General features: G+C 52.4%; 3 protein-coding genes across 9 annotated transcripts in view; 1 reads left to right on the forward strand and 2 right to left on the reverse strand.

Moving 5' to 3' along the window:
• Positions 1–26: 26 nt before the first annotated feature.
• UCK1 (uridine-cytidine kinase 1) lies at positions 27–6,643 on the reverse strand. Its single transcript, XM_065648352.1, has 7 exons — positions 6,537–6,643; positions 6,246–6,405; positions 4,944–5,040; positions 4,688–4,830; positions 4,495–4,589; positions 3,353–3,401; positions 27–2,967 (listed from the first exon to the last, which is right to left on the reverse strand). The coding sequence occupies exons 1-7, from the start codon at positions 6,621–6,623 to the stop codon at positions 2,780–2,782; spliced, it is 819 nt and encodes a 272-aa protein (XP_065504424.1). The 5' UTR covers positions 6,624–6,643; the 3' UTR covers positions 27–2,779.
• Positions 6,644–8,210: 1,567 nt separating this feature from the next.
• On the forward strand, positions 8,211–9,107 carry PRRT1B (proline rich transmembrane protein 1B). The gene is made up of 3 exons (XM_065648841.1): positions 8,211–8,537; positions 8,712–8,852; positions 8,961–9,107. Exons 1-3 carry the CDS (start codon positions 8,211–8,213, stop codon positions 9,105–9,107), a joined length of 615 nt encoding a protein of 204 aa, XP_065504913.1.
• Positions 9,108–10,425: 1,318 nt separating this feature from the next.
• Positions 10,426–25,329, reverse strand: part of RAPGEF1 (Rap guanine nucleotide exchange factor 1) — a 79,773-nt gene continuing 64,869 nt past the window's right edge. For all 7 annotated transcript variants that reach the window (XM_065648360.1, XM_065648359.1, XM_065648357.1 and 4 more), the window contains 13 exons: positions 24,168–24,256; positions 22,826–22,937; positions 21,145–21,220; positions 18,151–18,235; positions 16,745–16,837; positions 16,472–16,657; positions 16,231–16,315; positions 15,945–16,039; positions 15,394–15,472; positions 15,149–15,250; positions 14,689–14,786; positions 14,152–14,280; positions 10,426–13,570 (listed from right to left, as the gene is read on the reverse strand). In XM_065648360.1, the coding sequence (XP_065504432.1) occupies positions 13,420–13,570; positions 14,152–14,280; positions 14,689–14,786; positions 15,149–15,250; positions 15,394–15,472; positions 15,945–16,039; positions 16,231–16,315; positions 16,472–16,657; positions 16,745–16,837; positions 18,151–18,235; positions 21,145–21,220; positions 22,826–22,937; positions 24,168–24,256 (1,380 nt within the window). In that variant the 3' untranslated portion in view covers positions 10,426–13,419. The remainder of the gene's footprint in view (positions 13,571–14,151; positions 14,281–14,688; positions 14,787–15,148; positions 15,251–15,393; positions 15,473–15,944; positions 16,040–16,230; positions 16,316–16,471; positions 16,658–16,744; positions 16,838–18,150; positions 18,236–21,144; positions 21,221–22,825; positions 22,938–24,167; positions 24,257–25,329) is intronic.

Consider the following 25,329-nt stretch of genomic DNA (forward strand, 5'->3'; position numbering starts at 1 on the left):
CACTGAACAGGTTTCTTCTTCCTCTTCCCTGGGCAGTCTCATGGTGGTGGTTTCTTCCTTCTTGCAGTGTGTTGCACTTGGGGCTATTTTAAATGTTCCCTAGCACCTTGGTCTGCAATTCCATGTTACAACAAGTTACTATAAATAGATAGTCTCCAACATATTAGATACTTTTCCATTTTCTTTGTTACCCCTAAAAACTGGGTTTTCCCAGTTCCAAAGTTTACACATCCTTAATTATCTGTAATCAGCCCTGCAGTCTTCAGCATCATCCCATGACTATATTCCTCAACAATGCATTATTTGCCCCCACTTGCAATCTCTATCATCCCTCTTTCATTACATTACAGCATTAAGCTAAGTTTATAAATAGTTTGTTCTGCTTAGAACTGTTATCTATTTATAATCATTTGGCATAACCATAATTTTAATGAAGCCAAGCAAAAATAAAACAAATAGACATTTTAAAAAATTGCTGTTACAGCTAAACAAGCTAAAACAAAGCTTCAGGCAGGCCAAGAACTCAGCCCAAGCCAGCAGAATCCTTTGGCCTTGTGTTCACACAAAGCCAGTGGCCTGTTACTAGCAGGAGCAGTGTTGTACTCACTGGGTTACACCTTAGATCTCATAGGAAAAGGGACTCTGAGCAAGGCAGAACCGATGGTGCTGCCAAGGAAACCTGTTCTAACTTGTACACAGGGGTTCAGGGTAAAAACACTGCTGGGAACCCAGCCCATGCCTGGCTGGCACCAGCAGAGGAATTCACAGGGCGGGAGAAGGTGCAAGTGGGGAGCTGGTAATAGCTCTGTACAGGTATTTAACAAGGTTATCGTACCTACGCCACATTTGATTTTTTTTTTTTTTTTAACACGTGGCTGCAGCAGCAGGATCTTCCAATACAGCTCAAAGCTGACCAGGAACAGCAGTCCCAAACAGAGCAGGGGATTTTTACTGTAGAGTTCCTCACAGCTCTAACAAATGCTATTCATGGCTGCTTTGAGCTCCCCGTCCTCCCCGAGGACGGTATGATCAACCACCACAGTCATTCAAAGCAGGTTTTAGTGACTATTTTGCCTCCACTTAATCAGCCCCGATAGCTAATGCTTCGTGCAGTAGCTCACACTCTAAGTCTGTCACCCTGAGCCAAACAGCACCAGCAGCAGTTTGGTGATGAGCTGCTTTCTCCTCAGCATTCCAGACGTACCACAGAACTGTGGAGACCATGAACACACAACGACCCTTTATCGATTTCCAGTGTTGAAAAGACTAGAGGGATGAAGGTGCAGACTGCATTTTCTTAAGATATTTTTTTTTCGTCCTCTAAAGCTTCAGCCATTACAGAACTAAAGCTAACAATTTGGAGTTAAAGGGAGAAAGAGCTGATGAGTCTAACAGCATCTCCAGAAGGGTTCCTTCCCGTATCTTTGTGCTGTTGTAGTGCAAGTAGCACAAATATCTTTTATATAAAATGGTCATTTCTGCTCACTGTTTGTGCATTTCTTTATCAGCCAAATAACACACCCACAACCAACACAGCCAGACCCTGGTTTTGGAAAACTAGCAAATATGAAAAAGTTCCTCTTCATAATATTTTCCCTCACCCTCATTCTTAAAATTACACCATAAATCCAGACTCAATATCACAAGGACATTTTTCAAAGGCCCAACTGCTACTGCATTTCAGATTTGTTTTGTTTTGGTTTTTTCCCCAAAAACTTCAAGTTGCTGCAGTATCACTTACCTGGGGTAAACTACACAAACTGGGATGTTATTGTTTATACTTCCAGCCTCTTGTCTGCTCTTTTTTTCTTAGAAAACCAGACATTCTTGAGTTTAAACTGCCTGAATGCAAGGCAAGCGCTTTGACCCTGTTTGAGGGTTGAAGCATGTCCGGAGAACTGATATTGCCATCAGCAGGAAGATCTTGCAATTTGCAGCTTTCCCCCTTGCTGCTCTTCCCACCCAGCTCTGGACGTGGACGGATTCCACCCAGCAGAATCTGCAACCAGCAGGACAGAAATGCCCTAAAACACAGTAATACTGACAAGGTCAGGTTTCCGTTTCCATGAGCAACTCAATCCAGTTGGAGCTCACACATTCAATAACAGCAGAAGGAGACTACTTGGGTAACAAAAAAAATAATCACACACAGTGTAGCAAGATTCAGGAGCTTACAAAGGAATGAATTAGGAACCAGAATCACACAATTTCTTGGGCCTGTCCCCAGAATGAACTAAAAGTTCCTGTTTGTCCCAGACAGCCGCTGTTTTGTCTCAGCAATTCCTCTACAGGTCGATCCTTCTGCCTCACATGCTACTACTGGCTAAAAAGGAGACTGGCTGGTGGGAGAGCAACGCCAGAACTCAAGGTACCAACAAGGTGAAGAGCAAGGACTGCACCAACTTGTTAACATGAACATGGTGTGAGCTAGTCTTAGATATAGAAACTGGTTTTTCTTTTGAAAAAACAGATCATTTTCCTGCTAAGGAAGATGATCATCAGGGAAATGGGGTGTCTTGCTAATCACCAGGTAGCACTTAATTTTCAGGGGAGATGTCAGCATTAGACCTCATTTTGAAAATTAAAAAAAAAAAAAAAAATCAAGTTCATCAAGTAAAATAATAGCTCCTTCCTCTCCACTCCGCAAGGAGTTTCTCACCGGTATCCACTGCTGGGATGATACAAAGGGCACTTCACCAACCATTCCGTTGAAGTCCTTTCCCAAAGTTGTCTTCAGCGTTGGTCTGGAGCACAGGCAAATCCTCCCAATGCCGCTGGGTTAATGCGGACGGCTGCTGGACTCCAGGTGGGAGCGTTTGCCGGCGGCGAGCACGCTGCTGCTCTCCGTCTGTTCGGGGAACGGGCGCTTGTAGGTCCGACCGTGTCCGTTCATCGCCCCTCGCTGCCACTTGCAGATGTCTCCGTTCAGGATGTCTTGAATGTGCTGCACTATGAGGTTTATGGCAACTGCAGAGAGGAACGGGGGATACAGGACACATATAGGCTTTCTTGGCCGAGCTGTCTAGAAAATATGGGGCATCCAGCCCTGGTCAAGTTTTGACAACAAGCCCTTAAATGAAGCTCTACCTGTGCTCTGCAGGGAGGTCAGACCTCAACAGAAACCAGTGACTGCACTGCCAGCTTTAACACTAGTGTCCTGCTCTGCATCGCCAGTCGCATCACATTTTTGCAGCCCCCACAGTTCGAGCAGCTGGTCAGGCTCCGAGCAGCTCCCTCCCCTGCACCCCTCCAGCAGAACCCCTTCCTCAGACACGCGCAAAAGCAGCGGTGTGCCATCCGCTCTCTCACCAACCCCAAGAGAAATCAGACAGAGAACCCAACTCCCTCTTACCCATGTTGTCAACTCCTCGGGGAATGATCACGTCTGCGTACTTCTTTGTCTGCAAAACAGGAACGGTGGTGGAGACTGTTAATGGGAAAGGTCGGCTTGACTCTAGGAAGAAGATACCAAACACCAGAAAGCTGGGGGCAAAGACGGAGGGGTTTCTGTGCTCTGGGACTGCAAGTTAAAACTCTCTGTCATGGTAACACCTTAAATTAATTGAGAAGTTGCATTGGATTTAGGGTCAGGGCTTGTTCTTACTGCCCCTTTGCATGGAATGTCCAGGCAGAAGCAGCAGGTTCAGTGTGGAATACTTCAGCACTCTGAAGAGCACGCTGCCTTCAACAGATCACCCACTCCGAGGCCGAGGTCTGTTTGCAAAGAGCTGCTTCTAATCAGCATTTCACAAGCCACTGCTAAATCCCTGCCGAGAGCCGAGGTACCCAGTGTGCATGTGAAATTCCTTCCTGCCTCTGATGACATTTTATTGATTTTTACCACCAGAGAGCCCCTGGGGGTTGTTTTTCCCCTCCCTTCTTATAAAAAGGCTGGCAAATTCAGCATTTCTAATGAGTACTTTTACAATCCCAGAACTGCTTTGATCTAGAGTGAGAGGCGCCTGAGCTAGCCTTTTCCATCTTATTTAATCCACATACAGGATTTTGTTCTCAAAGGGTTTTTACAAATTAATTGATTATGTGAGCACCTAAATTGGCCTCACATTATACAGCATAGCAAGCAGACTCTGTAATGGTCTGCCCCAGGTTTTCAGCAGCGTTCCCTGTGGAGAGAGGGTCTGTGGGAAACCAAGCTCTTCTTTCTTCCTTCTTAAGAATAAATGCAGAGTGGGAGTGTTTCAGTCAAAGGGACCCGTGCTAAAATAGCCACGGCAGTGAGAAAATGTGCGCAGCCTCTAGGGATTTCCACAGCGCTTCGCAAGCAGAAAGAACCAACCATTTAAGTCACTTAAATAAGTAGCTTGTAATGGTTAAAGAGATGAGGCAGAGGGGAGAGCATGGGACTTGTGAAATACAAATATCAAAAGCCACCACTGCTGTATGTACAGTGCAGCTGATCCCCAGGCAGCCCTGCTCCTTTTCTCCCCCCACCAAAAAAAAAAATGCAAATCAAATTAGTGAAATGTTTAGTACCGGTAAGCAGAACTCTTCAAAGGCAGGTTTGACAAATGTGGTGTACTGGGTGAGGATCTGCTCAAGGTCCCTCCCGCGTTTCATATCTCGCAGAACTGGGACGGGAAGATAAAACCCATGAGTGTTACCACATGGTAGAGGGCGGATAAGGAACACGAACAGGCTAATGCTGCCAGGGACGGCAGAGCGTTACCTCTGCGGGACAGCCGGACGTCGGAATCTGTGTCGACAAAGAGCCGGAGGTGGAACATGTCCCGAATGTCTTGATTGTAGAAAACCAGGATCCCCTCAAAGAGGACAACGTCCGCAGGATAGACCACGGTCGTCTCTGCCAGCCTGCCAGGAGAAAACACCCAGAGCGTGTTGCTAAAATGGTCAAGTGACACGTCGCTGGCACAGCTGGGGACATCCACACACACCCCAAGACTCCACACGAAACCAAAACTGACCTAGAATGGGTCACGAAGTCGTACGTTGGTACCTCAACCGTCTTCCCCTCAACAATGTTTTTCAGGGTTGTATGCATCAAATCGTTATCAAAAGCATCTGCAAGAGGAAGGTTGAAAGAGGAAGATGTTCAGATGCTGCTGTATCAAATGGTCTGCTCAGATTTTCCAGACCAAACAGAAAAATCTTCTGTCCAGTATTACACCAGGAAAAAAAGGAATTTATGGCTTATTCTTTCCTAGCAGCAGCAATCCAACACTCTCCACCCAAACTGTAATCGTGACACTTGGTTCCAGAGATAAGGAAGAGAGAATTTGCTGCTTATAAACAACACAATGAAATTAAGAACCCAAATGTGAAGCTGGTAATTGTACAATTTCACCAAACCACTTGGTAATTGTATAATTTTATGCAACTCTCAATCTGTTAACTGAGAGTAATATAGAAAACCTCAGACATCTTTAATGCTTTTTAAGAGTGTTATCTGTGCTGGTGAACCCAGAGCAGGCACCAGACCTCAGCCAAGGGCAGATCCTTGTCCTGTTTGCAAACCACCGCACTGCCCTGAGCAAGAAACATCAGGAGAGGATTTGGGGAGTGACGCAGTTTATTGGAGAGGTGAGGATGAGGAGACAGCACCGCGCGAGGCGGGATGCTCTCCAGCATCGCTCCGCAGATGTACCGTTACCACCCGCAGCATCACAGCTTTCACAGAATCACAGAGAATCACAGGATGTCAGGGGTTGGAAGGGACCTCGAAAGCTCACCCACTGCAACCCCCCCGCCGGAGCAGGAACACCCAGGTGAGGTTACACAGGAAGGTGTCCAGGCGGGTTGGAATGTCTGCAGAGAAGGAGACTCCACAACCCCCCTGGGCAGCCTGGGCCAGGCGCTGGCACCCTCACTCAGAACAAGTTTCTTCTCATATTTAGGTGGAACCTCCTGTGTTCCAGTTTGCACCCATTGCCCCTTGTCCTATCACTGGCTGTCCCCAGAAGAGCCTGGCTCCATCCTCCTGACACTCACTCTTTACATATTTATAACCATTAATGAGTCACCCAGCTCCATCTCCAGAGCCCCAGCTGCTCAGCCTTTCCTCACACGGGAGATGCTCCACTCCCTGCAGCATCTTCGTCGCCCCGCGCTGACAGCAGCGTCGGGACACAACAGATGTTCTGGTGGCGGAAAGAGCGTTTCTGCCGCCCAGCACTCCTCACTTTGCACAGGCCCTGGCAGGAACCCCCGCTGCCCCTCGCTCGGGACGGGCCGAGGGCTCCGGGCTGGGGCTCCCGCGGCCGCCTCACCCGGGTGGTCGAAGTTGTACTGTCCCTTGAGCGCCTTGGCCTGCTGCTCGGCGCTCAGCACCCGGTAGAAGCTGTCCTGGCTCAGGATCTGCACCTTGCGCTGCCGCCGCTCCACCGCGTTCTGCCCCAGCAGCTCCATGATCTTCTCGCACACTGTGGACTGAGCGGGGAGGGCTCAGCCCGGGCCGCGGCTTCCCAACCACCCCCCCGGCGGCACCGAGCGCGGCCTTTCCCGGTGCCCGCCCCGCCGCCCGCTCCCCGCGGGCTGCCCGGCCCCCGGCCCGCTCTCACCTTGCCGCTGGCGGTGCCGCCGCTGACGCCGATGAGGAAAGGCTTGGGGTGCGGCCGCTCGGGCTCCGCGCCGCCGGCGGACGCCATGGCGCGCTGGGGCGGCGGGAGAGGTGGGCCGCGCGTCACGTGACGCGCGGGGCGGGGCCGCGGGGCGGGGTCTGGGCCCCGCGGGGCGGGAAACGAGCGGGGGGATTTGGCGGGAAAAGCCCCTCGGGATCATGGGGTCCAAGCGTGACCCGGCCCGGCGCTGCCCCGCGTCCTGAGAACCGCATCCCCGCCTGCCCAACCCGCAACGCGCCGGGGATGGTGGCTCCACCTCTGCCCCGGGCAGCCTGTTCCAATGCCCCACAGCCCTTTATATCACACAGCATGTCAGGGGTTGGAAGGGACCTCGAAAGCTCATCCAGTGCAACCCCCCCGCCGGAGCAGGAACACCCAGATGAGGTTACACAGGAAGGTGTCCAGGCGGGTTGGAATGTCTGCAGAGAAGGAGACTCCACAACCCCCCTGGGCAGCCTGGGCCAGGCTCTGCCACCCTCACTGGGAATAAGTTTCTTATGAATAAATTGTTCCCAAGACCCAACACAAACATACACATTTATACCTTACCCGGGCACGGGTGCTCTCGCACAGTCACATATGTGAATGTGTGTCCGTGCGTACATAGACTCACAGAGTTATTTTGGTTGGAAAAGACCTTTAAGATCATCGAGTCCAACCGTTAACCTGACGGTGCCAAGTCCGGCTCTAAACGTGTTCCTGAGAACTTAATCTGTGCATCTTGCGCACACGCAGGGCTGTGCATATGCAGATATATGTGCATGATGAAACATGTGAATGTGCAACGTGTAAACATAAGAACAAGAAAAGCAGATACATAAAAGACCTATCCATACAGTGCACACACACTCTGTGTGTATGCAGGCATATATAAAAATATATATATACACACATATATATATATGTGTGTGCGTACATACATCTACACACACATTAAATACTAATAGATGTAGCTAAAAGATGTACATTTTAATACACGTTTTGTATATCAATAGCTGTGGCCAGAATATATAGGCAGCACTTTCTACATGCAAACATAATATTTTAAAATAAAGACAAATCACGCACTTACCCACAAAAAAAAAAGGTTTAACTGTATGTAACTGCACACCCAAGCTATGCCCCATTTCTGTACCAGCACAACGTGCCCATATGGGATGTACCTGAGCCCCCGCGCCGGGCCGGGCTCAGCAGACACCCCTGTTTGCCGCCCCCGGGGTCCCGCCGGGGGTGACCCCCCCGTCCGGGGGTGGCAGGGCCGGGAGCGGCCCCGCCCGCGCGGTTCGCTGGGCAAACAGCCGGTGGATCATTAACGCGCCCGGCCCCGCCGCGCAACCGCCCGCCGAGCGCGGCCCAGACCCGGGTGTCCGCGCTGGGGACCCCACGGGCACCGCCGTGAGTGGGGACGGGGATGGGGACACGGGGGTGGCGCAGGGGACGGGGTGCGGGGGGGGTTGGGGTCCCTCAGACACTCGCCCGCCCCAGCCCCAAAACTGATGCGAGTTACGGGGGGGACGTTTGGGGCCGGTGGGCCGGGGCTGTGCCCATCCCGTCGAGGGGTGGGGGTCAGCGGGCAGCCCATGGCCTCCCCGTCCCCACAGGTGTCCCTGCGGGATGGAGGGTGACGCACCTGCCGGGCCCCGGGACCGAGGAGCAGAGCAGGGGGGTGGCAGCGGGGTGGCCGGGGGGCTGCCCGGCTCCGGCCCCCACTGGGACCCCCCCACGGGCTGCGGGGACGGGCCCATGGTAGCGGTTGCCAACGCGGCCTTCGAGGGGGACCCACCACCCTACTCGCCCCCGGACCCCAAGAGCATTCACCTGCTCTACCCGCCACTCCCGGCCGGATTCTCCCAGCAAACACCCATCGCCTACCAGCCAGGACCGGGACCAGGACCCTTCCCACCCCAGGGCATCCCGCCGGCCCCCCTGCCCTACCCCACCGTACGTATCCCCCACCCCGACATGTTTCTGCCCCGCTCTGCAGCGGGGTCACCCCTCATCCCCCCTCCCAGGCTTGTGGGGTCCCAGGGGTGCCCCAAGCAATGCTCGAGCACCACAGCCTGGGGAGGGGGGATGCGGGGGGGGGCGTGCAGCTCTGACCCCGCCGTGTCGCAGTACAATGGGCAGCCGAGCACGAGGCCATCGCCCGCCGACCACGAGCAGCACCTGCCCAAGGACTACCTGGTGGAGTCGGTGCTGGTGACCATCTTCTGCTGCCTGCTCACCGGGGTTGTCGCCCTCGTCTACTCCCACGAGGTAAGGACAGCACAGTCCTGATTTACACCAAACCCGCTTGGCATCTCAAATCCCTGCTCCCGGTGCTGCGGGTCTCTTCTAACCTCTCCCCTTCTCCCGCCATGCCAGACCCGGGCTGCGATCAGACGCGGGGACATGGCCCAGGCAAAAGTGGCATCCAGAAAGACCCAGTCACTGGTCCTCTTCAGCCTGCTCTTCGGGTTGTTCGCCTCCATCACCTGGGTCATCTACGTCCTGGTGGTCCTGTACCTGTGACGGGGCCCCGAGCCCCAGGGACACGGTGGGTGCCGGGGGCTCCTTGCAGCTCACCATGGCCGGGGGGGCACGGGCAGGTGGAGCAGCCACAGCCCCCACGTGGCATCACCATGGGTGACAGGTGACCACAAAGGATTATCAGACCGAGGGGCAGCGTCCGTCCTTCCTGGTGGGATGAGGAGCCGCCCCAGAGCCGCACGGACCTTCGCTCACCCGCTCCCAGCGCCGCGAATCACAGTGCGGGCAGGATGAACCCAGCCCGAGGAGATACCGGTGCCGCGTCCCACCGCAGCCGCTCTGGGCGAGGAGCTGCATCAGCGCGGAGGCACCGCGCACGGGATCAGGCTCTGCTGAGCAACGGTGGACTCTTTCACCACGGGCTGTCACTTGGAGCTGCCAAATGGGACTATGCAGAGGGAGCGTCTTGTAGAATTGGGGTTGGAGGTGGAGCGAATGGCCAAGGTGTGATGGAGAGGCCAAGGCGCACGGCGGCTGCTGCTCTGGGTGTGCGAGGAGCCCCCACTGATAATTGACAACGTGAGAAGATACAAACCCATGTATTTAGCTTCTGTGGTAATTCTGCACACAAAAACACACACACACTGTGTACCACTACCTTCTTGCTGCTTCCAGATTGAAATAAAATACAGGCGTAGCCAAAGCTTCTGTTTTCTGCGCACACCAAGGATGTGCCCTGCACCGAACCCTCCTCATGGTTTTTGTCCACCGCGAAATTCAGGGTAAGTTCTGCAATCGGTCAAATTGGTTTCCTCCAAAAGCAGGTGGGTGCCGAGGCTTCAGCCCAAGCAGGACCCCGGGGAGACCCCGGGGAAGGACACGGGGACCCCGCAGTCCCCAGGCTTTGCCGGGCCGGTGGGACGCGGCAGCGCGGCCCAGCCCCGGGGAGCGAGCGGGCGGCACGTGCTCGGTCAGTGTCTGGGCATCCTCCTCCTGCGCTGGCCGATTATTTCCAGAGGAATTTTGAACCCCATCCAGGCCTGAAATAGCGCGGGAGCCGCAGGGGTTATTTATAGCCCTCGGCCGCTGGACACGCGGCCGCCGCGTGGGCTGCGCTGCGGCCGGGCACACGCTGCCAACCTGGGGTTTGGGGAGCGGAAACCCCCCGACACGGGGACATCAGTGCCCGGAGGTGACAGGAGCAGAAATGCCCCCACGCCAAGTGTAGAGTTTGTACTTCAGCGAGACTGAGAAGCAAGGGAGAGATTTGTAGGGGAAAAATAAAAGGGAAAAGGGCAGAGGAAAACCCCGAGGGGCACATAAGAAAACACGAGGCCACACCAGCGCCAGAAGCGGATTCGATTGTCACTTTAATCCACAGACTGCTGCATGCACTGTAAACAGGATCATCAGGCGGGTTTGTTATCGGTGTTTATTTGTCTTTAATATAAAAGTTACAGGTCTGAAATGTTTGCAGGAAGATGCCACCATCAGGACTGGGTTAGTGGTAAATGTATCATACAACTGAAGAGCTGGGGGTGGGGGGGCCTGGGAGCGGGCCGGGGGGCTGGTGACCGGGGACATCGCTTCTCCCGCTCCCCGCCCGGCACAGAGCGGGCTCGAGATCATCCCTCCCTCCCTCCCCCCGAAAGAGAAGTGATGGTCTCGGCTGCCGCCTGCAAAACCCATGAACACACTCACAGCTGGTCTTGCAAACGGCTGCTCTTCGGGGCTCCTGCTCCCCAAGGATGCTGCTCCTGGAGCCGGGGGTCCCTGGTCAGCAAACCTGAAGCTGCTCTGGGCAAGGAAACCCTTTTTTAGGGTCCCTCCAGCCCTGCGAGCCTGGTGCGAGGTGGGGACATGAGCCAGGAGCTGTGGTTGGGACACCCTGCTTGGCTGGGACAGCCGCAAAGGGGAGAAGGTGGGAGGAAAGCTGGACGGTGCTGGACAAGGTGCTGCGGCCACACAGACCCCCCGTCCCCACGCCACGGGCTGAGCCTCCGGGCTTTGGGGGGCTGGCAGAGGGCTGGAGACGAGGGGCAACCCCCGGTCCCCCCATGGCATCGAGCCCCAGCCACGGACGCTGCACCCCCCGGGGAAGCGGAGCGATGGGCTGCGGGGTCGGAGCTGCCACCACACACGACACCCCTGGAAACGGCCCCCAGCACAGCTCAGAGTTCCTGGGAGCTGCTGGGAGCCGGCCGGGGGGAGCCTGCGCCAGGCACGGGGTGTATTTGCCTTTTCACAGTCTCGTCATGTCAGGTTTTTTTAAAAAATCTTATTTACAAAGGGAAACACAAGCATTACCTCCTGCGTGCAGGCTGGGAAGCCTTTGGGGATTGCAAAGTCTCGGCCGGACACGACACATGGCTCCAATGCCCTTAGTGCCATAAAAACAAACCGGTTTTGAAGTGTTCTTGCTCAGACACGTGTTTCGGCGCAGGTAGATCTCTGCTCTGGGGTTGTTGGACCCCACACTCTCCTCCCCCAGAAAATGCCCTTGTAGGCAGGGGGAGGTCTCTTTGCACTTCACTATTTGGCTGCTGCACGAGTCCTGTGCCTAAATCATCAGGAAAATAATCGGCCTGGGCACAACCCTGGGAACGGGGCGACGCGACTGTCGCTCCTCCTGCTGCCATCTGCAGGGAGCCGGCTGAGACTTTGCAACCTGCTTGCAGAAGAAAGTACTCGCGGCTCTGATCCACCCAGAATAAACAGAGAGGCTTTAGCAAACACAGAACTGCCAGTGAGAAATGAGTTAAGGATGTTCTGCGGAATACTCCGGCTGTATTCCTTGTGAACCGCTGCCCTAAAACCACAGGATTTTGTTAGACAGAACTCTAAAAACCTGCGCCCATGCGACCTGGTGTTGAGAAAGGCCTCGCAAGGCTGTGAAAACCTGCAGCGTCCACGCAAAGCCACGATCCAGACTGTAAACCACGGGATGGGGACAGAGAGGAGGGAGGTGACATGGCCCGGCTGGGGAGAACACCGCGGGTGGGACACGGAGAGAGGACAGAGGGGCGAGTAAGGCACACTGAACAGATCGGGGTTAACGCTGCGTGTGTGGGAAACGAGACCCCACCTTGCTGGGCTGCCCCTGCCCTGCTGGCTCCAGCACGGTGGGACTGGGGACGGGGCTGGGGATGGGGCTGGGGACAAGGACCTGCTGGGGACAAGGACCTGCTGGGGCTCCTGCCAAGGCGCGGATCACAAGGACAGCACCAAGGGTCAGCCAGACCCCCTGAAAAAAAAAAACATTTGGCAACAAGTGAGAGGGGAAAGGAGCGGGCGGAGGGGACGGCTCGGCCGGGCACAGGGCTCCTTCCCACTGCCCATTTCCAACCCCAGAAATGGACCCGCCGGCTTCTTCTCCCGCGCCGCAGCTGCCCAAGCCTCCTTCCTTCCAGCGCTTGGAACAACATTGTCACTGGTTGTGAATTTTATACATACTGTTTTGCACTTTTTTTTTTTTTCCTATAAATCCATCGGTATTCAGACATGCATCAAAAAAATCCCCAATGGATTCTAAATACTAGTATTTACAGTCTCATATACTACAGCATTTACTGTGCAAAAGCTAGTACCATCACTAAAAGATACGGGTTCACGGGAGGAGTGAACCGCAGTACCTCGGGTAGTCCGTGTTTCCAGGGTTCGGAGGGATTTACCGTTGCTTAAATAACGAGATTTGAGAGGAGGAGGGGGACACGATGACTGAAGACGGCGGGTCCCTGCCCACATTTTCAGTGTCTCTTCCGTATCTACGACCGGTGCCTTCCTCCCATGAAGAAGGCGCCGGAGATCTGGGGTAACGCGAAGACCCCTGTAAACACAAGCAGCTCTGCGAAAGCAGAGCTCCTCTTCCATCCTCATCTCCTGGGGACGAACGCGTTTCGAGGTGGCATTGCAGGGGAGCCTCAAACCCTCGACTTCCATGGCTGCTGAACACCACTCCGGGGACGAGTTTGTGGGTGCTCAGCTCTCGCTGACCCTCCTTGGTGGATGAAAACAAAAACCCGGGGGATTCCGGGATGCAATGAGCCAGCAAACCACTCGCATGGCACCCTCCTTCCACGAAGCTCTCTCCCCGGGTTTAAAGCTGATTCACGGCACAGAGGGACGGGAGGAGGAGGAGGGTGAGCGCAGCGGCTGATCTCTGCCCTCGGCGGCTGACGTGCGCTCACCTCTCACCCGCTGCGAGAGCCCGACGACGTTGGCCCCCCCGGGGACGGCTGCCAGCTGGGAGGGAGGGTGCGTCATCCAGTAACAGGTACAAACACTCAACTCCAGTCTCATAGCTGCCCTCGGCGCGTCTGCGGAGCAATTCTCCTCGCTCGCACGCCCCCTCCTCCTAGGTTTTCTCTTCTCGGTCTGTTTTCCGCCTCGTGATGTTCCGAGGTTTGATTTTGAGGGACAGTTCCCACAAGGCCTCCTCGGCCAGGTGGTCACTGAAATCGTTGAAGAACGACACGATGTCGTCGTTTCTTTTGATGTCGTAATGTCTGGAAAAGCACAGAGGGTGGCGGTTAAACAAGGAGATATCTGGGGACCTCTCCCAGCTCCGAGCCACCCGTGTCCTGCTCTAAGGGACACCCAGCGCTGTGGGGTCTGTGCTACCTGAGCCCAATACTTGTGACTGTGGTGTGACAGCAAAAAGGGGAAAAAACATCATGCCCACCAGTGCACTGAGGAAAAAAAATACCCTAACACAGTGAAATCAGCAGTTAGATCTGCTGCCTCTGCTGCAAGACGGCATTGAAAAAAGCCTTCCATGACCTAGAGAATATAGGAACAGCAACAAAACCTGGAGAAAAAACAGCTGTCTGAAAGAGCAGTGGGAAAACTTTACTGCACTGGATCTCAAAAATAATGTAAATAAAACCCACCTTCACAACCTGTAGTCATATCTAACCTAGAGAGGGAAGGATTGTGTCCAGAGCCCTGTTGTAACGAGGTCTCCTTCCATCTCCATCATGATGTTTTACTTGAGAATCTCCCTTCCACGGGGGCTCCTGTGCCCCAACCACGACCCCCCGTGCCCACCCGCGCCGTGGTGGTTCTGAGCCCCCCTTGCTGCACTTACACTTGCTGGAAGCACCTCATGCTGTCCAGGATGTTAAACTGCTGCCAGCGCTTGGAAAAGTTCACTTTGTTGTCGATGTAATCGGGGTTTCCCAGATGAACAAAGGTCAGGTCCTGTAGAATCAGGCCTCTGCAAGAGAGAACGGGGCGGCAGGCCAGGGAGGGGACAAACGAGCAGGGAGGTTGGTCACGCCGGGCAGGACGGCCAGCCAGGAGGCAGCCAGGTGGAATCTAACAGCCTCCCGCTGCTGCCACCAACAGCACAGAATCACAGAACAGTCTGGGTTGAAGGGACCTTCAAAGCCCATCCAGTCCCACCCCTGCCATGAGCAGGGTCATCTTCACCCCCAGCTCAGGTTGCTCAGAGCCCCGTCCAGCTCCAGAGAGGGCACATGATTCGATGCGCCACTTTGCCATCTTATTCCAGACGTCGGGGAAAAAGCAAGTGCTGAGCGGAGCGCAAGCTGCTGAGAAATCCTTGAAGGAACTATTTGAGCATGCAGAAATAACAGCAGGGGAAAAGCAACTCCCAACTCACAGGTAAGGTATGCAGGGAGGCTCCACATCAGCCAGAGCTGCTCGGTAGGCGCGGAAGGACGAGGAGCTGTCGATCAGCGTGCAGTACTCGGCCAGGCCCTGCCGGAACATAAAGCGGTGGTGACGCCGCTGCTGCGAACCCCTTTTCTCTGTCACCTCTCCCCAGAGAGCGAGGGAGTTAACGCTACCCTGCAAACGCCTCCAACTGATTTACTCGGCCTGAACCTGAGTGCATATACACCGAGCCCTCTGTTTGCAGGGAGGAAGAAAAGGACGAAGAGGAGGCTGTTCTCACCCATCACCGCGCTGACCCTGCTGCAGAATGCCCAGCACCCGTGGAGAGCGGCTCACCCCATCCCTCCAGCCCGGGACGTTGCTGAGCTGTTAACCCCCCCGACTGTTTCATACCGTAAGCACCATTATCTTTTCCCCCGCGGCCAACAGCCCTGGCTGCTCCTCACCTCCGAGGTTTGTTTCTGCCACTCCAGCCTTCGGATGGGCGCAGAATCCAGTGCAGAAAGAATGGCCAGATAGGAATTAAAATTATTCAGCTTTCGTAAGTGCTGTGAACAGGGAGAATATTCCAGTTACTCCAGAGGTCTGAAAAGCTTTCCAGCATCAAACAGCTCTGCCAACCAGAAGGTCCCACTCTCCTGCTCCTTCAAGGAGCAGCGTGTGTGACTCACAGCAAGAACCAAGCTGATACCTTCATAATCTTTATAAATTTAAGGAGAAGCCTCTCTCTGTCTTGCGCTTTCTCTTGTAGCATAATTATTGAACGGACCCTGGAAGGAAAGACAGGAAAAAAAAAAAAGATAAACCCACTTAAGCAGATCTCAGATTTCTTCTTGTTTCATTTAAAAAACAGATAAGGATGGGCCCACAATACTAAACAGTTCATGATACCTCTAACTGAAATGGAGCACTCTAATTCACAACAAAGACAAAAAATTTCAAGGATGACCACATAACCCTTCACAGAGTGCATTTATTTGCAGGGGGAATGTTTCTTTGAAGGGCTCAATGGTACTGACAATAACTCCTACAGGTTACAGTGCCCCCCCCCCAAACCTCCCAATTTTCTTTCTCCTGTGCTCTGGGGTCTTCAGTGAGTGCCCTGCATCTACTTCCTGATCAAAAATATAGGTTACCCCACTTGTAACAACAGAACCCAACTCTGCAAGGGATATTTTGAATATTTGTAGGGCACTGGGGTTTAAGCATGGTTCAGTGCCACGGTTGCTCTAAGCTCCTTACCAGTAGGACATATTATTAAAGTGCTCTGTGAACTGTGTCAGGTTGGGGCTCTTCTCCTCGTTTTGCTCCTTTGCCCAAAGCAAAACTTCTGGGATCTGCCAAGGAAGAAGAAGAGAGGGGCAGGAGAACACCACACATTAAAATGGGATTTATGCGTGCAGATTCCCAGTCTGTGTTCACAGCCGCTTGCTGACCCGAGTTCAGCGTCTCCTGCCACACAAGGGCCGTGCCGCAGAGCGGGCAGGGAATGCCAGAGATTGCCCCTACCCCATCCTCATCTCTGTACCTCAATTTTATAGAAGAGTTCAGCATCCAGGAGGGTCAGCTGCTCGGCTATTTCGTGGCTGTGGAAATCATGCAAGGTCCCCGGTCTGTAGGAAAAAAATGATGAAGTATAAAGGCTCAGAAAATGTGACCTGTTTTCTTTTCATTCTTATATTTTGGACTGAGAAAACTCTTGTGTTCACAAGAAAGGGATGCTCTGTCTCTCACAGGACCAAAATACCGTTATGTGCATCTTTCCTCACCTGGCTGCCACTCCACGGGCTGCAAGAGGTTTGATGGAGTTGGCATAGCTCAGTATTTTCTTCTGATCCACTTTATCAAGGATATTCTTGCGTAACACTCTGGCGAGGCTGAGCTCCCCGTTGCAGACCAGTCGGAAGACCAGGTCCATCAGCAGCTTGAGAATTTCCTCCGTCAGCTCCACTAAGCTGAGAGAAAGATGGAAAACCCAGGGAAGGCATGAGAGCCGCAGAGTTTGTATCTGTACCCATCCTGAAATGAAGAAGGCAACTCACCACAGCTCATCCACCACCCTCACCAGCACGAAGAAGGTGTTCTTGCTGACTCGCTTCTTAAACGTGTCTGGGAAGTGGCAAAACTTCTCATACGTTGGTTGCAAGTTAAAGAATCAACTTAAGTGTTGTCAGACGAGCATTAGTACAATCAGCAGCTGCCTTGAGCAACATTAGAATAGTTTAATATCCTGTCTTGGCTGAAACTGGTGTTCAATTTCCAGAAGATAAGGAACACCGATATGGCTCTAATTAACATGGGATTAACCTGCCACCAGCTGCAGGTAGCAGGGGTGTGAGGAGGCACTTACGCCTCACAGAATTGACGCTGGAAGAGCAGGTGTACCCTGAAACTGTACTCTCTGAGGTGGAATTTAATGAGCAGCACTCCTCTGCTGTGATCTCCCTGCTGGTCTGAGACATCTGGTCTCACGACAGATCTCAGATGTCACCTCTGCCTTCCCCACTGCGCAATTTGCTGCAAGGAGAATGGTGGCAGGGGACACAGCACAGGTTGAAAAAGCTGCTGCCAGGTGGACAAAGGGAAAGAGGAAAAGGTTATGGGTTAGTCAAGTATTGACACGCAGCAATGCCCCAGCCTGTATTTTCACGGACAGTCGCTCTGCAGCGAGATTTCTGTGTCCTTGCACACACCGATGCCAGCAGGAGTGTGGGGAGCTGGCTCTGCTGCAGGTGGCAGTGACGAGCTGTGACAAGGGACAGGGTGACGTCAGGCTCCCTTTGACGTGCACAGGCAGGACCAAAGCCCATGAGGTCTTTGCACTGTCTGAACCGAGATGCTGACTGGCTCAGCTGAGGGTGAGCAGAGCAGTGGGGACAGAGCCCAGGGGAAGGAGCTGCGGACAGGGAGCCCAGCGAGAAATCTGCTCCCCGCGCTGCCCGGAACGCCCTTGCTCACCCTGCCGCGCAGGGGCCATCGCCTCCTTAACAGCCACGAGCTGGGGTCAGGACTGGAGGCTATGAGGACATTCTCTTCCGCGCTACATTTCTTGTAGTAAGAGGGAGAACAAGTCTTGACCATTCAGTCATCTCTAGCATTAAACTACATCTGCCCACGCAGGCAACTCCCACAGCCCCTCCCGACGGTGTGATTCCTGTTCTTGTAGATGTCCTGAACAAATGGCCAGTTCCTCAGCGATGTACAGAGAATGTGAACCGCTCTTCTCCCCCGCCAGGCCCCTCAGGAGACAACCCTCTGGTCCAGCACTCTGCCAGCACCTGCCCCACAGCATCTCCCACGTGCAGGAGGTGAAGGGCGTCCTGCTCGGGACACCTCCAGGACAAGCGCATCACCCACCACGCTGGCAGCGGCTTTTGGCCAGACAACTTGCCACCAGCTCCCTCCACGATGACCGCTTGGCTCCGATGCTGCTCATGCAAAAGGATATCTGTACTGCAGCTTCTTGATGAGCTCTTCAGGGGTAATAAATGTCCTGTATGTAGTCAGAAAGGCTTCACAGTACAGCACCAGATCTACAGAGAAAGACAAGAAAGCCTCCGTTTCAGCAAAAGGAAGCTTCTTGTGAAGTTGAATCCAGTCTCACATGAAGAGGACACGGACACATTTTGACATGAATAGGCTTTGCAGAAATGCTGTGCTGGTGTTTCTTACCAGCAGATGGACCCTACGGCACAAGAGCAACAGTGAAACTGCCCTGTCCCCACCGGGCTGGCTCCCATTTGCAGCACCCAGCCTTGCTGCTTCGCTTCTGTGACCACCAAAGGGGCCAGTGAAAACCACCTGCTTGTGGGACAGGAACTTTTAACAATGGGTCAAGGAAAAATGTAGTTTAGACCTTGGGTATACTTTAAAAAGATCTGATGGTGAGAGGTGGGTGCCTGTTCGCTGTCTGTACCACTTAGGCAGCACAGAGCCCTGTAGAAAGACACAGTCACTCTTCCTCCTGGTCAGGAACACATGTGGTTTGACACGGTGATACAGTGCTGCAGACTCTCTGCCCTTGCTACGCTCCAGGAAATCTGCCCCAGGGCAGTGTAAATGCAAGATTATTTTTGGCCAGAAGGAGAGTAAATTGCACCACAAAACCTGATGCTACCGCGACCGTGACCCTGCCACGGCACAGACGCTGACGCAGTGCACGCAGTCAACTTCTGTTCATTAACGTGCAGCACGTGCAGTGCCCAGCACACTGCACCCGTGCACTGCAACCGCTGCCACAGCCTCGGCAGTGCAGAGAAGGAGAAAAAGCTTCTGCTGTGCCTGCCCAGGCTTGGCTGCACATGTAAAACTTGTTTCAGCCAGGACGGGGCTCAGCCCACACCCGTGTACCATCCATCCCTCGCACGAGGAGGTGGGGAAGAGCAGGATCGCATATGAGCTGTGCCTCTACCTGCTGCATTTCTCTTGGCAGGAGCCTGACGGAGACGCCGCGTCCTCCTGCTCTGAAATCAGGGAGCGCTGCTGCCTTTTGCTTAAAGACAATCAGACATGAGCTCTAAAGCCGAAGGCTGGGTGGTCATGTCAGAGGTGAGTCCCAGGCCTCATCCAGCCGTAATCCTGCGCTCACAGCCAGTGTGTGGCTGGGAGCACTTAACCGACCATGGATTTTATTCCTAAAGACAAGTCTCCCTTTATCCTTTATTCTATTTAGCTCTTTTAGAAAACTCAAATGGACAAGAAGCATCATGCAACAGGGCGTGGAGTTACATTTATTCTGGGTTCCCATCTGCCCAAAAGGCAACGTGAGGTAATACAGCTGGTCTGCTCTGGCACTCCAAGCTGCCAAGAAATTCATCTTTAAAGGAAAGCCTCTTAACTATACCCCTCTGTGCCGTTTGGCTGATTGATTTACAAGCCTTGAATTCTTCTCATTGTAAGCTTAATTCATTAACCCTCTCAGTCACCCAAACACTGGGTTAGCATAGCACAAATTCCTCTGTGCTCCATTCAGCTCAGCGCTTGGCAGAGCCCGGGAGGCTTAAGCTCCGGGACTATTCTGAGACTTACACTGTGCAGAGCTCGCTCTGCCCAGCCGCTCTGCTGCGCATTTAAAACCCTGCTGTGTTTTTTCCTAGTCTGGAGAGGTTCTGCAATGGCTTTCACTGCTCACAGCACCCCAGAGCTCCCCATTCACCAACTGGCAGTCTAACACACATCCCTGTACCAAGGAGACGTCTTGCAACATGAACAGTAGGGAAGTTCTTCCAATGTGATGCTTGTTCTGGAGAACAGCAGGTGTAAATCAGAGCTTTGCTATTCCAGTTTCAGCATCTTTATAAGGGGTATTTCCACTATCTCATTTAGACTATTTTTTAAAAAATATACATATCTAGCTTTGGCACAATTGGTTGCCTCCTCCTCTCTAGTATATTCCTAACTTCGGTCCTTGCTGCCTGATTTGCTGCCTGATGTAAACAGGGAAATGTAACTGTCAGGGGAAGGATTTTCTTGCAAGCTGAATGGTGCTGTAAGTAATTGCAAACACCTTATGCTACAGTAAAAACCCTGCCATTTCAAAATGCCCACAAAAGATATTTCCCCTTTGACTATCAAACCTCTAAAATATGAGCGCTGAGTGGTCCAGCGGGTTAGTGCATTTTGTCTTGCGTCCCAGGAGATAAGGAGATCAATTCTGGTTAAGGCCGTCAGCACAAATGTGTTTGGCAGGTTCAAAATCACTCTCTGGAAACATTGCAAAGGGTGTCTTTGCCGCCGTTCTGCGAAAGGAGCTGTTTCACGTAGTGGTGACTGGGTTTGGAGAGAAACTGGGGTTTCAACAAGTCTATAGCTAAGGGTTGCAACCCCACTTCTCCTCCGCTACATCTCCTTTCTTGTGCTGTGGATTCCCCCCTGAACCAGTCTGGGTTCCAGTGCACAAAGGGTACAGAGCGGCTCTAGGAAGTGACACACCAAGTTGAAAATATGGGGTGTCAGCAGACCAGCACCTGAACAGCTTTCCCAGTGCCCACAGATACTGTGTTAGACCCAAACCAAAGTCCCTCCTCTCCCACTTTGATGCAACAGTCACTCCAGCAACTCCGACATCACCACTGTCCCGAAGTTCCAAGGACAAGGAGCACCTCTGAGAACAGAACCAGGACTTGCAGTGGCTTCCCCTGGCTCATGGAGACACCAGCTCCACCACCACCCGATGCCTTCCAGATCGGGGCAAGGGCTGTGAGGAGTTAGCACCATCCCTGCTGCTAAATGGAACGACCAGGCGCTTATCCAGCTTATCTCCATTCCAGTGAAGACAAGCACAACCCCCTCCAACTCAGACGATCATGATTCGGTCCTCTCCACCCTGGCCTAGCTGTCTGCAGTGACGTGGTGACTGAACGTGCTAGAGATGCAGAAGACAAGCAGCAAAGGGCCCTGCTGGGCTGCGCTCCTCAGCTCTGGTTTGGGAAACCCACTGTACCTTTCCTGTCGGTCTCTGTCGCATGCACCAACAAAATATCTCCGGATCCGCCACGAACATCTGGCCCATCATCTCCCTGCAATGAGAACACAGATATTAAGCGTGGCCCAAGCTCCCTGTGACCTGGTTTATCATCTCTGGGATTCAAACTCAGCAAGGACTGGCAGAGTACACCATATTCCTGGCACAAGCTGGGACATGGTCTTCAGTGCTGGGCTGATCCTGAAATCTGAATAAAGCATTTGGTGCCCCCAATGAGGATCTGGGCTGTTCCTCACTCGAGGTCTCTGACTCCTTAAGGCCAGGCTGTGAAGCTCAGTGAAAGCTGAGCCTTCTGCTCACAGAAGAATGAGCAGAAATGTCCCAGACTCCCAAACGCTCCCGTTGACAAAGCAACAACACTGTGTGAACTATCTCAAAGCGTGGGATCATGTACCACAGCGGCTGTGTGCTGAGAGGTCGTGCGCTCAACTTGCACGTTCCCAGAACATCAAAACCCAGCGAATTAATTCCCTAATCTGGAACTATTTGGCTGGAGGTCACCTGAAGCGATCCAATAACCAGGAGCAGAAAAAAGCCCTGCTAACGGTTTGACCCCTGCCCTACCACTCGCTAAAAACATCTTTCTTCTCACTACTGCAATTCACAGCTCAAAATATGCAAAACCGATCTGTCACTCAGCCAGCGGTTCCCACTCTGCAGGAAACAGCCCACACTGGCAGTTCTACACTGTTTCAAACACGTAGAGCATAAAGAAAATAATAAAAAAAAGAAGGTAGGGGTTGACACAGATATGTTAGTCCCAAATGTTCAGAAATCACTGATTTTTAATTGTTTTTGAAAGGAAGTATTCCTGCAGAGGAGACTGGAGTCACGTCTGGCTTCCCTTAGCAATATCTTTGTCACTTCGATATGCAAAACACTGAAAAAAACACAGATTACAGATTACAGCCATGCAGCAGCTATGTCTGAGATGCGAATTTTTCAGGTGACCTTCTGGCAAGACTCAGGAAATGCTACTTAATAAACGAGTAACAGCTTCTCACTCTCTCCTGCACATCTCGGCTGACCAAAGAACACTTGGAAAGTGCCAGTAAATGGTAAATTCTCTCTGTTTTTCAGACTAACTCCCTGACAGTCTGAAAGCTTCAAAAGCCTGAATATGCCCTCAAGCTGCATGTCAGAGACAGCTGGGTTCAAGAGCACAGTGAGCAAAGCTCGCTCACAGAAATAAAGCCACTTCTCAAATACAGAAACAGCTACTTTGGCTGCTCTTCCACACCAGTAATATAACGTCCTGCTCGGGAAATCAGCTAAACCTGCGTTCAGACTGAAACCTGCAACTGGATTTGCTGTGCTTGGGCTCTCAGGTGTTTAATTTCAGACTGCAGCAGGCTGAAGAGGTGGGAAGGAGCAGACTGGGAAAAGGGCACCAGATGTGCTGGTTTTTAGAGAGACATCTCACGTTTTGTTAAACCCTCACTCAAGGCTGATGCTCCCTGCCTGTACAAGCATCTCACATTTTCACAACAGCCAGCACACGTAAAGCTGCATCCCACTTCTGCCGCAACCTAGTTTTTCGTATCAAATAAAAGCTGATGCCTTGCTTGTGCACACAGAGAGTCAGATTTCCGTACAGTATAAACCAAAGAGTCTGAAAGCAAACCCTGCATGCACCTACCTCTTGCTTCAGCGTTAACCTTGCCATAATTTCACTGTGGTCGATAAGGGATAACTCATCTACCTCTTCCTCCAACTGCGATGATTCCAAAGCATCTGGTGACTGCTGCTGCCTGTAAAAAAAAGAGGCAAATAACCATTGGTGTCATCGTCCACCCAGGGGAAGAGATGCTGGGTCCACCTGTGCTCTCAGGGTACAAACCTTCATTAAATGACAGTAAATAGACAGTCTGGACGAAAACCTTTTGCAAACAAGTCCAAATGTCTGGCTCTAATTCTGTTGTTTTGTGCCTCTCTTGAAAAATATATAAATGAACTTTTAAGACCTGAACACTCGTCTGCCTGCATTTCTGGCAGACGAGGTTTTACTATGCCCTGCCTGAGTACACACTTCCTTGTCTCTTTAATCCACCAAATTTTTAGAGCACACAAATCTAAGCCCTTCCTCAAATGTAGAGAGACTGAGCATACTCTACACATATATATATCTTAGCTCACAACCCACTGTGCTGCTGCAAGGGAGACAACAGGCTCTCTTTTGACAAGAAAACAGAGCAGAAAGCTCTGACCACTTTTTTTTGGTGTACATCCACAACTCCAGTATTCCTGCCCCCAAAGGCTGGAAGTCTTGTGCCTGGCCACATGCTCTCTGTGCCTGTATTCTGGAAGAAATAGCTTTCCCCAGGCACAGGGCAAAATCCCGTGCAGCAGTCAGTACTTTGGGCAGGCTCTGAGCTTTGCAGAGCACTCTGCATTGTCTCCTGCACTGCAGGGATTAAAACCCTCACACCAACTGCAGGGAAATGGGGGAGGGAAGTTGACTGTCGCACACAAAACAATGCTGCACACAAAACAATGCTGTTCGCGATTTTTGCTTTAGAAATGCAATTGAAGAGCAATCTCAAGCAGCGGGGAAGCCCTCATTCCACTCCTCCTGCAGCCCATCTGTTACAGCCTGCACCTCTTCATTTACATAGCCAAATGATAGCTAAGAGCATTAGGAGGGATATAAAGCCTCCTGCTTCAGGGACTCAGCAGCCCCTAACTAGCAAGGTTAGGAAGAAATTCCCCTCTGAAAGATCCAGCAGTGACGCAGGCTTTTTTTGCACATTTCCCTGGAAGCAGGAGGGAGCAGCCAGTGTCAGAACAGGGCTGCCAAGGAGATGGACTCAGGACGGCCAAGACCGGCTGCGTTAACCCCTGCAAGCTCATTAAGTAACGGCATTTTGCCAGGATCCTCCTGGTTCAGCAGGATCCCACCACTCGGCAGTTGTGCAAAATAAAGGGGATGTTGGTGAGACTCTGCCCGTCCAGGCTGGGGAGCAGGAGGGCGCTGGGCTCACCTTTCAGCGCCGTCCTGGCCTTCCTTCCCCACTGCGCCGCTGCTCGAAGTGGAGTCTTTCGAGTGGCCGTCTTTGACAGAGGGAGATTCCTGCAAAGAGAGGGAAGATTTTCATCATTACACGGGGTCCTGTGCCACAACTAGCCTTGCATTTACAGCCTGACTGCCGCTAAAGGGCCCTTTACTGTAAATTCCTACAGAGCGGTTAAAGATTGATGCAAGTTAATGCCAAATGCCGGGAAAACACAGAAGTTAATTAGACAGGAAATTTGGGACCATCTCTGGAGACTAGTGCAATTAGTACTGTTTGCTTTTGACATTGTGAAATGATGCTCAAAGTTACAACACAAATTAGCTGTTGTCTTGGATTTTAACCCTCTCATGACTTTTTTTTGTTTTCCTCCAGCGCTTACTGTTGATCTACACTCGCCTTCAATCAAAATGGACACAGTCAGCTCTGAGCTCTCCAGTTTCAGCTCCCCTCCTGGTCACAGCCTCCGAAAGACTAGCCTGTCTTTGTGGGGTGGATGCAAACTGCCCTTCCTACCTCCCTCCTCTCCCACCAGAAGAGGTTACACAATGATGCAACGTTTCCACTTCACAATTCACGGCTGTGGAAATGAGGCGAATGCAAAAAATGCAGAATCATCTGAACCTGCGTCATGGAACAGCAGGTAGAGAGCTCAAAGCTAAGACACAGCATTTTAAATGAGCCATTTATTAAGGAGAAAAATATCCATGAACGGCAAACGGGAATATTAATCTAACGGTGTTGGAGTTCAGAATTATTTAATATCATGCAGACTGAAACTTGGAAATACAGCCTACTGAACAGACTGGACTGAAACAACCTACACGCTACCCATTCAGCCTGGAAAACACACAGGTGAATTTAGATTTCATGGTGCCTGCGGAATTTTTCCAGACTATATCTGTAAAGCCCTTGGCTTCAAAGTTGAGAACCGGCTCGCAGCTGCCCAAAAGGACGGACCTGCCTAGATGTGTCTCTCGAAGGGAAGTGATGGGAGCGCTATCTCCTGGCATATTCAGTGCCAGCATGGATAAAGGTCTCGGACACATCCTGTAGGAGATGTGTCTTCCAAGATGAGGGCAGGCAAAAAGACTGCCACAGACCTCTGCATGGTTTCCTATGACCCAACAGG

The sequence above is a fragment of the Caloenas nicobarica genome, chromosome 19, assembly GCF_036013445.1.
Source record: "Caloenas nicobarica isolate bCalNic1 chromosome 19, bCalNic1.hap1, whole genome shotgun sequence".
Classification (NCBI taxonomy): Eukaryota; Metazoa; Chordata; class Aves; order Columbiformes; family Columbidae; genus Caloenas; species Caloenas nicobarica.

Coding starts and splice junctions, on each gene's coding strand:
- PRRT1B (XM_065648841.1), top strand. CDS start 8,211: ATGGAGGGTGACGCACCTGCCGGGCCCCGGGACCGAGGAGCAGAGCAG. Junction 8,538..8,711: donor CCCCCCTGCCCTACCCCACC/GTACGTATCCCC, acceptor GCCGTGTCGCAG/TACAATGGGCAGCCGAGCAC. Junction 8,853..8,960: donor CCCTCGTCTACTCCCACGAG/GTAAGGACAGCA, acceptor CCGCCATGCCAG/ACCCGGGCTGCGATCAGACG.
- UCK1 (XM_065648352.1), bottom strand. CDS start 6,623: ATGGCGTCCGCCGGCGGCGCGGAGCCCGAGCGGCCGCACCCCAAGCCT. Junction 3,402..4,494: donor TTGAAGAGTTCTGCTTACCG/GTACTAAACATT, acceptor CCTGTTTTGCAG/ACAAAGAAGTACGCAGACGT. Junction 2,968..3,352: donor CCGAGGAGTTGACAACATGG/GTAAGAGGGAGT, acceptor TCCTCTCTGCAG/TTGCCATAAACCTCATAGTG.